At 40.7% G+C, this 14,620-nt stretch overlaps 2 protein-coding genes across 11 annotated transcripts in view; one reads left to right on the top strand and one right to left on the bottom strand.

Moving 5' to 3' along the window:
- TBPL1 (TATA-box binding protein like 1) overlaps positions 1 to 2,893 on the top strand; it is a 38,612-nt gene extending 35,719 nt beyond the window's left edge. For all 10 annotated transcript variants that reach the window (XM_070073539.1, XM_070073538.1, XM_070073542.1 and 7 more), the window contains 3 exons: positions 1,505 to 1,608; positions 1,695 to 1,789; positions 2,369 to 2,893. In XM_070073539.1, the coding sequence (XP_069929640.1) occupies positions 1,505 to 1,608; positions 1,695 to 1,789; positions 2,369 to 2,448 (279 nt within the window). In that variant the 3' untranslated portion in view covers positions 2,449 to 2,893. The remainder of the gene's footprint in view (positions 1 to 1,504; positions 1,609 to 1,694; positions 1,790 to 2,368) is intronic.
- Positions 2,894 to 5,416: 2,523 nt separating this feature from the next.
- Positions 5,417 to 14,620, bottom strand: part of SLC2A12 (solute carrier family 2 member 12) — a 59,779-nt gene continuing 50,575 nt past the window's right edge. Inside the window, 2 exon segments of the mRNA XM_002714749.5 lie at positions 5,417 to 6,577; positions 6,579 to 6,675. Coding sequence (XP_002714795.3) covers positions 6,407 to 6,577; positions 6,579 to 6,675 — 268 coding nt within the window. The 3' untranslated portion in view covers positions 5,417 to 6,406.

Here is a 14,620-nt window from a genome sequence, read left to right as displayed (position 1 = left end):
GAAAGTTGAATTTCTGATGACTTTAGTTAGTCCCTGTGAAGTGAGTGGGCTGCTGGTGGGCCCTAGCGATGTTAGAGTTTGAGTGGCACTAGAGCGAGCCTTGCAGGGTAACAGTGGTTTGATGGTGGGCTGCTTTGCGGTTTTGTGCCTTTCTGCAACTGCTTTATGCGAGTAATGAGTTGAATAGTTAGATCCTCCAGAAGTGTAGTTTTAGGAAGAATGTTGGAAAAGATAATGAGGTGAAGCAATTGAAGATTGGTAACAGGATGGGCTGAAGTTGTTCCTGCTAAGAGAACATTATTTTCGACCTTGGAGTTACATTTCTTAACATAACATTGTAAATCTTGAGAGCAATCCCAGTTAGTTAAAAACACTGTGTATTTGTTTCTTTACTGGAGAGGGAGAATGTGCCCATGTACTGATTGACTCCCAGTTGTCTTCCATGGCCTCAGACTGAGACCAAAGCAGGAAGTTGGGAACACCTGCGTGGGTGGCACAAACCCCATTTGTTGTCTTCATCACTGCTTCCCAGGGTCTGTATCGCTAGGAAGCTGGAGTCAGGAATGAAGCTACACTGTGTCTTCAGAAACAAAGTAAACATCTAACTTAAACTCAAGGAACTGCTCTCCTTGCATGTAAGAAAAATGTCTGACCTTTGGAGCTCAGTGCATACTCTATTTATTGACCTTTTAAAGTGACAGTGTTGAAATTTTTGACTCTAGAACAGGGATGTGCAGAATCATTTGGTATGGCCCTGCCAAGGCAACCACAGGTGGAATTCAGAATTCAGTATGTCTGTCTATATAGCAGGCTGATTTTTAAGTTGATAATTTTGTATGGACCATGATTGATGTTAGAAATACCAGATGACTCCTCGCCAAATAAAAGTTCCTCACCTCTGTTTTAGAAAGAGGATCCTGCTTTATTTTTTTCCCCTTCACTATTCTCTTTCTATTCCCAGTAGTGTTAATTAAATGTTCTATTTGAATTCTTAAGAAATTAAACAGAGGCTAGCACTATGATATAGTGGGCTAAGCCTCTGCCTGTGGCATCAGCATTCCATATGGGCACTGGTTCATGTCCTGGCTGTTCCTCTTCTGATCCAGCTCTCTGCTATGGCCTGGGAAAGCAGTAGAAGATGGCCCAAGTGCTTGGGCCCCTGCACCCACATGAGAAACCTAGAAGTTCCTGGCTCCTGGCTTCGGATTGGTCCAGCTCCAGCTGTTGCGGCCATTTGGGGAGTGAACCAGCATATGGAAAACCTTTCTCGCTGTCTCCCCCTCTGTAGCTCTACCTCTCAACTAAGTAAATCTTAAAGAAAAAGAAATTGAAGATTCAAAAGGCCCCACATGTTCTATTTTAATAATACAAGTATCTCAGATTTTACTATTTAGTGAAGTTTTTGAGCTGTTTTTTTAAGGATTGAAACTTAACTATTAAAGATTATGTGATGAACAGATTTTTTAATTCAAAATAATTCATTGAGTTTTACTTCTCTCTTTAGGTAATATTTACAGATTTTAAGGTTGTTAACGTTCTGGCAGTGTGTAACATGCCATTTGAAATCCGTTTGCCAGAATTCACAAAGAACAATAGACCTCATGCCAGGTAGGTCTTTGAAGAATCAAGATAGCTTGAAATTACTAGTCAGGCTATTAGTATTTATATTAATTGTGGCTTTTTTTAAAATACAGTTATGAACCTGAACTTCATCCTGCTGTGTGCTATCGGATAAAGTCTCTAAGAGCTACATTACAGATTTTTTCTACAGGAAGTATCACAGTAACAGGTATTTTGTGATGTTGAAACTTAGACTTGTCAATTTTGGACTGAATGATATAAAAGATGCACCTGACAAGATAGAAATAATGTCTAATTTGTCCCCTACAGGGAAATCCAGTCTCCCAACTTTTAACATTACAGATTGGTGTTACCTGCTTTTGTACTATTTGTAAATCTTAGATACACTATGCTAGTTTGTGCATTTCTTCATCATTATCATGGTGAGATTCATCCATATCATTCTATATAGTTGTATGTGGATCTTTCATTCTCGTTATTGTCTAGTAGCCAGTGCATGAATATACTGTCCTTGAGCTTTTGAGTACTTGCCAGCTTGGGGCTGTTAGTAATATTCTAATGTACACCCCTGAAGTATGGTTTTTAATTTTGTGTTTTGGATTTTCTTTAATTGTCCAGAAAAAAAATTGTATTCTCTCAGTTCTTACGACTCTGTGTATGATTATGGAAGTGTAGATATTTTAAACTAATTTAAAACTCTGAACTACTTGATGATTGGTAATTCTGGGAAGTCACTTGTCCCCTTTTTTAACTCTTCTCACCCTTTCCTCCATTGTGTTTGTTACAGGACCCAATGTAAAGGCTGTTGCTACTGCTGTGGAACAGATTTACCCATTTGTGTTTGAAAGCAGGAAAGAAATTTTATAATTCATCACTTAATGAATCTCTAACTGAGCACCTTTTAAAACCTGCTGCACATTGGACTCAAAGCAAAAGGAAAACTGGACCAACAGTAATTGAGGAAATAGACTCTTTTATTCATTCATGGCTACAGTGTAAGCTCCAGTCCCTTTGGATGTTATTTCAGACCTTGCTGTAATATAAAAAGGAAGTTTACAAGACATGACATTGCTGCTTTTACAAAAGGACATTCTATTTATTTTCGCAGTAATTTTCATGTCCCCATAAGCAGAGCTGTCACAGTGTGCACTACCTTAAAATTGTTTTATTGTTATTTTTTTTTCCAGTTTGAGCTAATGTGTTTTATTTGTGAATAGTCTTTTACATTTTTGTATGCTGAATATGGGCACCAAAGAACCTGTAAAAGTTATCTTTTTCAATTGAATGTGCACAAATAAAAGTTTGGAAAAGATCTCTCTTCATATCCATTCTATAACTTTTATTCCCCATTTTCTAAACAAAAATTGTATTCATGAATTTTTTTTAATCTATGCAAGCTTAGACTGGCTAAAGTGTGTTGGCTTCTTTTTGAAGTGTATTTTGTGTACGTATGTATATGCCACATGTGTATAGTATCTTTTAATGCTCTGTTACCAAATATCAAGTAGAATTTTTTTCTTGCAGATTAGAAATAAAAACATGTATATAAACTCTAGGGAATGGGAGTAGAACTTTATAGACAAAAGATAATGTTTTATGTTGTTAATTTAAAGTGGTAGAAAATGTTACATAACTCTTAAGAGATTGTAGTTTTAAAATGAAAAACCTCTTCCCTACTAGATGGCTATGAGAAAGAAGCTGTGACGGGTTGTACACCATTTGTACCTTTGTTACTCTGAAAAGACTCAACTGTAGTTGTATGAAAGTGATTGAGGTTCTTGTCTCATAAACCTTAGGTTGGTGCTCCAGGCTAATCTTAGAGCCTTGTCAGACGTTGGTAACATTGTGCTCTTTTAACAAGTGCCCACAAGCTGCCTCTGTGCCACAGGATAATTATAATATGGTTCACCTTTGAACTTGAAAGCCATTTTGCTAGATATTTTCCATTGTTGTGTCTTAATGCAGCTGAAAATGGCTGTTCAGTATATGGGATTGCTACTCTTAAAAGTTAAAGTAAATACATTTATGAAGCAGTGTCTTCCAGGCTTGCCTGTGAGCCCTTGGACAGTAATACAGGGTCAAGCTGCCGTTGGATTTCACTGCCTCCATCTAGGAGTTTACTGTAACCAGCAGGGATTTTACCTAGAAATAAAGCTCAGTAGAGTCAGATTCACTGCTCAGTAGAAACTGAACAATATCCCAATAACAATCTTCCACTAGAACCTAAATTACCAGAATATTTTGAAACCTTCATGAAAAATCGCAACATTTTAACCTCCATATATAGTAAGTTTTCCTTATCACATAAAATCTTGAAAACTTAGGTTAAGTACTGCATTGAATAATACACATTATTTTATGCTTATTTTTACCTTCCTTTTAAATGCCTGCCTCTATACTGCTCACTTCTTCAAAAGTAGGGATAAAGGCTAACTATAATATTTTATTTCTTATGAAAGATTTAATTGTGATTTTTTTTTAGAATTTTATTCTTTATTTTTACATTTTGTTTATTTACTTTATTTTATGATCCAGTTGGGTAATTGAACTCACAGATACAGAAAATTAAAGTGTTATAGGCAGACTTAAAAATTTAGGATTTTCACTTAGTCTTAACAATAGTAAGTGACCTCCTATTTTGCAGTGTTCACAGAAAAAGAAATATAGAATGGGGAAATGGGGAGGGGCATGATTATAGAGCCAAGATATGAATCCAGATGATGTAGTATTTTCAGTATTCAAACAACTTGAAACCTAAGCAGATCACTAGCTCGTTGAAGTACTTTATCTGAAACGGGAGGGAGGCCAGGCTGACCAGATCTGGTCTCGAGAGCACCACCTGGCAGAGTGTTCTTGTGCTCTACTACACAAGGCTGATGTCCTCTGTTGGCTTTCCACAAGTACTGTCAATTTTTTAATATATAAATAAAAACTGTGAATATATATATGAAAATTATAAGTATTCCCCCCTTTTTATTTTTGAAAACCAAAAAGCTTGATTTGGTGTTGGGATGGGTGTCGGATGAAAATTAGTTTGAAGACTAAATTGTTTAGTTACAGACTGGGGATAATAAGAGAAAAACAGTGATTAAGATACTGAGGTTGAAGTCACTACTAAGAAACCAACTAGGCTTATAATAATTTCATGTCCATTTTCAAAAAATGGCTAAACCAAGAAATAGCTAAGGTATGTACCTATAGTGTTTGAAATTCAGAGTGAACACATGGAACTCTTTTGTTAAATATAGTTTGTGATGCTTAGCAAAGAAAGAAAATTTGATACTGATCTCTTGTCTTGATTTAAAAAAAAAACATTTCTGATAAAAATTACTTTAAGCTTCCTAAATTGATCCTCTGCAGAACACACTTTCCCTTTTCTTTCCAAAACAAAATCTTACAAACTGTAACTTGTATACAGAATGTACTACGATAGAATTCAGATCTCAGATCTCCTTTCCTTGTGTGTGTGTGTGTGCGCGCGCATGCGCGCCTGCCCCTGTTAATTTAATCATTATTTTAGGGCCAGGGCTTTTATTGTCAGTCTCCTGAGTCTCTGATATTAGTTTCACTATTGCTTACACAGATTTACGATCTTTCCACTGTTATAAGGAACATAGTAGCCATGTATTCTTGTAGTCAAATTGGGACAATTTGTCAGGAGCCAGTAGGAAAATTACAGCTAAATAAAAGGGTTTTGCCTCTTTCTTGGGATTCTTTTTTCTTCACGCTAATTGAATTTTTTAAAATCTTTCAAGTTAGGTTTTCTTTTTTTCAAGTTTTTGGTGTGTCTTTCATACCTTGTAATAAATTAGTAATTTAATGGGTGATCAAGTAGTCAAAATGTTCAAAATTTTTTATTATGTATTTTCTGTCATATCCAAATAATTTTGGTAAAATGTCTCAATTCAGCTGGAGGAATGCAGATGAGAGCCGTCCATCATACAGGTGAAAACCAAAATTGCTGGTACAGTCAGCCATCTCTCTCTTTCATCACATAAAATAATATGAAGATATGTCCTCAGTCATCTGAAAGCATTAACTATAGCCTGTGTGCCATAACCTGAGGTAGAGGTTATTCCTGAAGACTGAAGAATTCCAGGAAACTAGAAATTGCTATAAGTTAACATGACAATCTTACAAAGAGAAGTTTTATTGGCTTGATTTAATAACTTAAACCTAATTGCTTGCTTAGACATTTGGATAAATAGTCTGACTCCATTTTATTAACAGCTATTTCTAAATAAATATGGTCCCAGGATTTTTAAATTGTCCTTTCTGTTCATAAAAAATGGAAAGATGCTGATTTTTAGCTTGCAGAATTCTTTCATCTAATATTTTACAATATTTACATGAAATTGATAAAAGTAGATTATTTTGCATACTTCATGACTCATAAGCTATATAATCTGTACTCACTGAACTGTAACTATATTATCGCTAGGACCCTCACTAGTACCCTGTCCTAATCTAGAGTATATGTGCAATTAAATTTTCCACATTGTGTGTCCTGGTTTTTTGTCACACAAGACCCAGTGCAAGGAGTGTCTTATAGTAGGCAAAAACTAAGCTCGTGTCCACACATACTGTGTCTGAATAATAATAAATAGGCAACTGGCTTCCATAAATACATAGCTTAAGGCAAAGGTTGATCATATCTCCAGGACCTCATCTCACCAAGGCTGCTCTGTGAAAAAGTATTGAACCAGCCAATATATGTGTATATATTTTACCTGATTTCGTGCTCAGAATAAGAAAGAGATCACTTAGAATCTTGTACTTCATCCACCTTTTGGTGAAGAGGGGATTAAAGGTTGTGTTTCTAATTTCAGGAAGACCCTAAAGCTAGCTCGATGCCACAGAAGAGGAAACACGAGTGGCACATAGGTTCCAGTATCAAGACCTCCTGCTGCATGTTCTTGAGCTGTGTCAGCACTCCAAGGCTCCCAGGACTGGGGAAGTCTGCCGTGGATGTCCAGCCATACAGCTTTTTACACTCCTAAGAGCTGCTCTTGGAGTTTTCCTTTTTGAAGCTGTGTTGGCACTAATTCTTCTTGGTGATGATTCATAAAACAAATGTTGTTTTTCACATAGTTCCTAAAAGAGAAAGAGGCACTAATGAAAATGTCATTCTTAGTTTACATTATTTGAATGAAAATGTGCAGGCAGTTATTTGCAAAATCACCTTGGGTTTTAATGTTTTAGCCATCCAAAAGACATTTTTATTGCAAAGTCTTGATGTGTCACAAAGTTCAGTAAACCACAGAACTTTGGTCAATGTCACAAAGGTTCTGGCAGTTGACTTCTTAGAACACAACCACAGCTCTCTTCTCTAGGGAAGAATTCCAAGTAGGATTCCTATTTCAACATTTCCATTTCTCACACTCTACTGATAGGCCTGTGTTTCATCTATATACCCTGCTCTGCATTATTCCTTCATGCCTGTATTGACAAATTCTTTTCCACAACATTATACACTAATCAGCATGCATAGTGCTATAGTATTTTACCTTTAATTTTTTTTTTTTTTTAAGATTTTGAGAGGTAGAGTTATGGACAGACAGAAATGTTTTCCATCTGCTTATTCACTCCCCAAATGGCCACAATGGCCGGAGTTGGGCCATCTGAAGCCAAGAACCTGGAGCTTTTTCTGGATCTCCCACGTGGATACGGGAGCCCAAGCATTTGGGACAGGCAGAGGATTAGCCTACCATGCCACAGCGCCAGCCCTTGTCTTTATTTTTTGAAAAGAGAAATGCCATCTTTGAACTTTCTTTCCATTTCAGATCTCTCTCACTGTGGTTTACTCAAGTGAGTGACTGCAATGTTCCATGCTCTGGTAAGCGATGTGGACAGCATGAAGAGAGATTTTGCTCTCAAGGAGCTTACATTTTTACTAGGGGAGACAACAAATATGTGTTTAAATAAAGGAGGAGAAATGCTAATGCAGAAAGCCAGGAAAGGGAAAAGGAGTGACTTGAGGTTGCATATCTAGAGGTGACCTTTGATCAGAAACTAGAATGAAGTGAGGGAGGAAACCATGTTAAGAATTCTGGGGGCCAGCACTGCGATGTAGCGGGTAGAGACACTACCTGTAGTGCTGGCATCCCATATGGGCGCCAGTTCAAGTCCAGCTGCTCCACTTCCTATCCAGCTCTGCTATGGCCTGGGAAAGCAGTAGAAGATGGCCCGTCTTTGGGCCCCTGCACCCACGTGGGAGACCTGGAGGAAGCTCCTGGCTTCAGATCGGCACAGCTTCAGCCGTTGGCAGCCAACTGGAGAGTGAACCAGAGGATGGAAGACCTCTCTCTGCCTCTCCTCTCTAACTCTGACTTTAAAATAAATTTTAAAAAGTTCTGAAGAACTGAAGAGTGGGAGCAGGGAAGGTACCTGGAGGGAATTTGAAGTCCAGTAAAGCGGTTGGTTTTGTTTGTGATGGGAAATGCTGTTGCTGGGTGTGCGACTGTAATCCCATAGAAGAGGGTGCTGTTGGTGCCCTGGAGGATGAGGTGTGAGGTCATGGGAGATGGTATAGATGTGAAGCAATCGCTTGGAAAAGCCGGCAGGACGGCTCACCAGGGAAGTGAGGGAGATTACAGGGTATTTCTAGACATCTGCCTGAGATTTGCATTCTTCAGTTTTAAACAAGCCTGGTCAACATAGTTGTGTGTATCTCAGCTCATTTAGCTAGCTCCTCAGAGGGAGGGATAAAATTAGAGTTTTAATCAGAGTTTAAGTTTGCCTAAATGCTGCAGAGAGAGAAAAGGAGAAGCAAGTATGCTAAGGCTGACCTTGGAGTTGGACATGGAATTAAGCAGGGAAGGAAAGGAAGCGACAACTGGGCACTGGAGGAGCCTAAAGCTGACATCTTCACATCATGCTCCAGCCTCTCAGTCATCTGTGTGCTGTCCACTGAGAAGTGGCGGCCAGGCCTGTGGTCACTTCCTCCTCTGTAGCTGGCCACGCCAGCCCCACCATCTGGGAACACTTTCTGGCCTTCAGTGATCCCTGTTCTGACTCTTCTCTGGCTTCACTGTTGGCTCCTTTTCAGGCACTCTTGGTATTCTATCTCCTCTGCTGGACTTGAAATGTTGGCATAATCTAGGGTTGTACCTCATCCCTTTCTCTGTCTGCTCTAAGTGATCTCATAATACCCGTGTGGGTTTAAATAGGGTGACAGGGAAAGTATGAAGGCAGTGGAACAGACTGGTGGGTATGCAGGGACATATACTTCTAGATGGAGAAGACAGGTGGAAAGACCCTTACTCTTCAGCATATCTGCTATGTTTGTAAAACCGGGAAGTAATAGGAAGTGTATGGCTTAAGGCTATCACAATGTTTTTACTCTGGATGGAGAGCCACCAGATGATTAGAGCAAAGGAATGGCGAGGTCACATTTACAGGACTACTCTGGCTGCTGCATAGAGTATACACTGGAGGAGTAGAAGGGAGGAAACGGGCACCAGACAGGTGGTTGGTACCAGTGATACAGGAGAAATCATTCATGGCAGTGAAGCAGTGCCATGAAGTGTAGTAGCGAAGGTGGTCAGGCTCAGATAGGTATTTTGAACTAAGAACCCACACAACTTCCAGATAGCTCAAATATGGGGTGTCAGAGAGGATCAGGGAAGACTCAAAGGCAAGGTTTATGGCCACAGCAAGTAAAAGGACAATATTGACACCAACTGTGACAGGTGAAACTGAGTAGAATGGGTGTGGGAACATCACTGTTCAATTTAGGACATGCCAACCCTGAAATATCTGTTCAACATTGAAACATGTAAGCAATTAAATGTAGGAAAGCCTCAAATTGAGGAGAGAGATCTAAGCTAGAGATGTAAGTTTCAGAGTCACTGGCATGTAGGTACACAAAAGCCATGACATTGCTCCAGGAGCCAGTGAGGGTGACAGAGAAGTGATCAGAGGCACATCAGTTTCAAAATAATAGAGTAGGTTAAAAGAGATAAGATGGAATTAGCTGGTGGGACTAGCTTAAGAGGAGAGTCTGGTAAGGTAGGAGATAGCCAGGAAGTGAGACTCCTAAAGGCAGTGAAGCAAGTACTTTAGGAATGCTGGGTTCAGTGTAGTGAGGAATGAATTGGCCATTGGGCTTACCAATGTGGAGGTGACCCGGATGTTAGCAATTTCGGAGGTGGTGGCCCAAGGTTCATGAGAGAAGAGGGACAGTGAAACTGATGACAGAGAGTAGAGACAATTCTTCCAGAAGGACTTGGCTGTCAACTCCAGAAGAGCAACAGGGCAAGAGGTGGAGTGAAAAATGGCACCAAAAGAGCTTAAGGGGGCGGGGGGGGGGGGGCAGAGCTGTGGCATAGCAGGTAAAGCTGCCGCCTGCAGTGCTGGCATCTCATATGGGTGCTGGTGTGGGTCCCGGCTGCTCTACTTCTGATCCAGCTCTGCTGTGGCCTGGGAAAGCAGTGGAGGATGACCCAAGTCCTTGGGCCCCTGCACCCACATGGGAGACCCAGAAGAAGCTCCTGGCTCCTGGCTTCGGATCGGCACAGCTCCGGCCATTGCAGCCATTTGGGGAAGTGAACCAGCAGATCGAGGACCTCTCTCTCTCTGCCTCTCCTTCTCTCTCTGTGTAACTCTGCCTTTCAAATAAATAAATAAATCTTTAAAAAATAAAGTTAAGCAAACAGAATCTTTAAAAAAAGAGAGAGATGGGGAAAGAATCATTGCAGGTGTTTGTGCTGATAAATAGAGGCAAAAATACAGATAATGCAAGAGGGAAAGGGAAGATGTTGGAGCGCGCGCTGGAGAGGGGAGAGGGCCCAAAGGCACTGGAATGGCAGAGGCGATACGTAGAACCTGGGGGAGGTTAGTGAATTTGGATGCAGACTCTGCTGTGTGGGTTGATACGGAAGGTGATGGAAGGTCACTGCTCTTTGTGTCCACTTTCTCAGTGAAGTCAAAGACCATCAACAGGGAGTGAGGAGGTGATCCTTCCGGAGAGAGGGGGGTCTTGAGCTGTGTTAAGAGAGGGGCAGAGTTAGTGGGCCAGGGTCTTGATGATTGCCAGGCAGCATTGAGGGTCACGAGGTCAGTGACCACGATGGAAAATGAGACTAAGTGACTGCAGGCCTACTAGGACATTCCGTAAAATATAGGTCACATCATTACCATAGCCCTACTTCAGTACTTGAGTAGCTTCCAATTGCACTGAGAATGAAACCCAAACTCCTCAGGCTGCAAAGCCCTACCGTCTAGTCTCCACCTGCTTTCCAACTTACTCCCAAAGACTACCCCTTCCGGAATTTTCTGTTCCTGGAACAGTTAAGTGTGCTTCCAAGTTAGTCTTGCACTCACTGTTGTGTCTGTTTTCCTCCTATCTTCTCAGATTTTATCTTAAATATTGTCTCTAAATAACCTCGGGTCTCCCAATCCATAGTAGCACCCCAGCAGGCATTTAGCCTAGTGCCCAAGATGCTGATGTTCCATGTCGGACTGCTTGGGTTCAGCCCCAGCTCTGTCACCTGACTCACGCTTCCTGCTAATGCAGACCCTGGAAGGCAGCAGGGGATGGCTCAACTAAATCGGTGCCTGCCATCCATGTCGAAGACCTAGATTGAGTTCCTGCCTCCCTGTTTCAGCCTTGCCTGGCGCAATCTTCTCTGTTTCTCTCTCTCAAATAAATATTAGTCCCCCAGTCAATATATAACAAGAATATCTTAATTTTCATGATGATTTTTCTCAATGATACTGTTATAACATCTAGCTCAGTGCCTGGTACATCATGAATGTTCAATAATTTATAATAAAGTAAACTTGAATGAAGGAAGGAATGGCCACATCAAATTAACTGCTAAAAGTGGGGAAACCCCAGAGCTGAAATATTTACAAGAAAAATTGACTTGTTTGTATTCTCTGTTTCCACTTCAACTGGGGGAAAGAGCAAATAAAATCACAGCTGAAATAGCAAATATAGTGAGCATCTCATTTCAAGTTTGTAGCTGGCAGGGCAGAAGTTCAAAGTCAAGTCTTTTCAAGTTACATTACTGCCGAAATCTTTTCTGACCTCTCAGCTGAATCACTGTTTATTTTATAAGAAACCTAACATTCTTGGAAGAATGTTTTCTCAGCTTTGTAGAAATAGGGTGGGTGCGGGGGGGGAGAATTCAACTCCAAATAAGAGAAAGGCAAATGCTAAGCAATGTATAGTAGCAAACTTGAAGTTAACCTGATACTATAAAGTTTCCTTGCTTAGGCCTTGGAAAAAACTTGTTGGGATTTATGCATCAGTACTGTTTCCGTGGTAGCACAATTTGATTCATGGTTATATTCACTTCTAAATTCCTAAAGACGCCTTAACTCAGTAGTGCCCTTCCTCAGTCTTCAAGTTCACTTCTGCTTCTATGCACCAGCAATTTCCATGGAGTTTCCATTACCTCACATTTCCTTAGCTAATTTGATAACTTGTCAGTATTACATTTGTTTTATTTGTTTATTTTTTCGTCTGTGACACTTCTCTCCAGGGAGCCTTATTTAACATATATGCTTTATATATATATATATTTGGTCAATTTACATAATGAGTCTGCTTACATTTGCATTTTAAAAGTCCTTGCCAACCTGCTTCTTCAAGCCAGAAAAAGCCACAGGTTCTCCAGCATTGCATAAATGGGAGTTCACCGAGATTGTAAAATTCTGCCCTCTGCACTGATCGCCACAATGCACGCCTAGGTACTGCTGCTGCTATAAATGAGCTTAAATGCAAAGTTGGTTTTCCTGCTTGTTTTTCATCGTTCTCTGCACCAATGCCATTATCTACACAATTTTTTTTCTTCACCATCAACTTTGCAGGGCTCACATAGCCTATTTAGGGGTGGACAGTACATTTGAGTTTTCGGTCCGCTCCTAATTTGTAGTTTGTAACTTTCTTGGAGAGTGTCTGGATTTAAGTTTGAGTAATTGCATGACTCAAAACTAACAGAAATGTGATTCTTTCAAAAACATTTCATCAGTCACAAATTTACTAATTTAGGCAGATTCTTTTCCTGCCCAAATTCTAATTAATAAGGTTTGTTGAGTTTTAGCTTTCCAAATCATGTTCTTAAGGAATGGCTTATTCTGGAACCCTGCTGGATAGAAAGATTCTATTTCCTTAAGTTCTGCCTTCAGATTTTCATTTGGTTTGCAATCGACAATGTTCTAACAACCCCATATAAAAAGTAAATCTGAAAGGTTTAAAATCTTAACTCCTACAAAACATTCTGCTTGCAAGTTGGGCTTTTTTAGACTACAACAGTGACTGATAGTTAAATAGGTCCTTTGCTTGGTTCATCAAGCAACTGTAGTAATTCATTCAGATAGGAACACCATACTACTGTCTCCTTTCCTCAGTTGTTGAGCTGGCGTTGTTCACAGGAATTTAAACAAAGATTTATTTTAAAGTACCTGGTTGCAGGGCCAGCAACGTGCCTTAGTAGGCTAAGCCTCCTCCTGCGGCACCAGCATCCCCTGTGGGCACTGGTTTGTGTGCTGGCTGCTCCATTTCCAATCCAGCTCTCTGCTGGTGACCTTGGAAAGCAGTGGAAGATAGTCTAAGTGCTTGGGACCCTGCACCCATGTGGGAGACCCGAAAGAACCTCCTGGCTCCTGGCTTTGGGTCAGCCCAGCTCTGGCCATTGTGGTCATTTGGGGAGTGAACCAGCAGATGGAAGACCTTTCTCTGTGTCTCTGCCTTTCTCTGTCTATAACTCTACCTCTCAAATAAATAAATGAATCTCTCTCTCTAAAAAAAAAAAAAGTACTTGGTTCTTGGTTCCACACTTCTAATTCAGCTTCCTACTGATGTGCCTGGACAAATGGCCAAATGTTTGGGTTTCTGCCATACACCCAGGAGACCTAAATGGAGTTTCTGGCTCCTGGTTACTGCCTGGCCCTGCCTTGGCCATTATGGACATTGAAGAGTGAACCAGCAAATGGAAGATCTCTCTTTGTCTTTGCCCCTCTCTCTGTCACTCTGCCTTCCAAATAAACCTTTAAAATAAAATAGTTAAAAGTGCATATACAGGAAGATGAGTTTACCATGAAACCAGTGAAAGTTACACAGCAGAGACCCTCACCTGCATAGCTCCTCCATGTGTTTCCACACAGTCATGCCCAATTTTACATTTATAGTTTGCATTATTTTTCTGAGATGGGGCCCTCAAAAGCTTAGACCCCACAAGACATGAATCTGCCCCTGCTTCCATCCCGCATACCCACATGTTGAACACCAAATCTCCAGCTCCCACACAGAACCACCTTCTAAGTTCCAAATCCCAGTGAATGCTTGCCCTCTGTCTCTTCCATTTACAGGTTCCTTAGGTACCTCAAATGTGATTGGTCCAAACCAAACCCATCAGCATCCTTCCCGCCCCACGAGATTCCACTGCCAAACCTGCTCCTCTCCCCCATGTCTGTATTTGGTGAATGTCACCATTGTATACTGGGTTGGTTCTCTCCAGTGTCTTTTCCAGTGTGACTCCAAATGTGGTGAGCTTTATCCCAGCAGCACAGCCAGACTCACGGTTTCCAGTTTGATTCCTCCCATGGCCTCCACGCAAGTCTGTTATTTAGCAACTCCTTTCCTTCCTCCTGTTTCACCAGGGCATTTCTTCTGGACTCTGCTCGCTCTATTCCCTGCTCTATTACTTGAAACATGCTCCCTGCCTTCAATACAAAATCTGAATTTCCTGTCAAGGTAGACTACTTTCCTGACTGCCTTTTGCCCTAGGCTTATCTCTCAATCCCCAGACAAAACCATGTAATTCCATACCATACCACTGAAAGTCCTGGCCTCTGTGTGTGACAACCCCCTCCCTAACCCCTACATACCTTTCTTACCCAGATAACTCCTGCACAATTCAACTCTGACATTATCTCTTTCAGGAAGAAGTCACAGAACAAACTCTTCCAAAACAGGCAAGCTGCCTTTGTATTATCCAACAGTGTATTGTAGTGGTTTGACTTGCTCTACTTCCTAAAGTTAAGGAAGGTAGGAGTTTTATGTCTCCTATGCCTTCAGTTCTTTCTTAGT

Source organism: Oryctolagus cuniculus, chromosome 5, assembly GCF_964237555.1.
Source record: "Oryctolagus cuniculus chromosome 5, mOryCun1.1, whole genome shotgun sequence".
Lineage (NCBI taxonomy): Eukaryota > Metazoa > Chordata > Mammalia > Lagomorpha > Leporidae > Oryctolagus > Oryctolagus cuniculus.
This window is presented reverse-complemented; position numbering and strand designations above follow the sequence as displayed.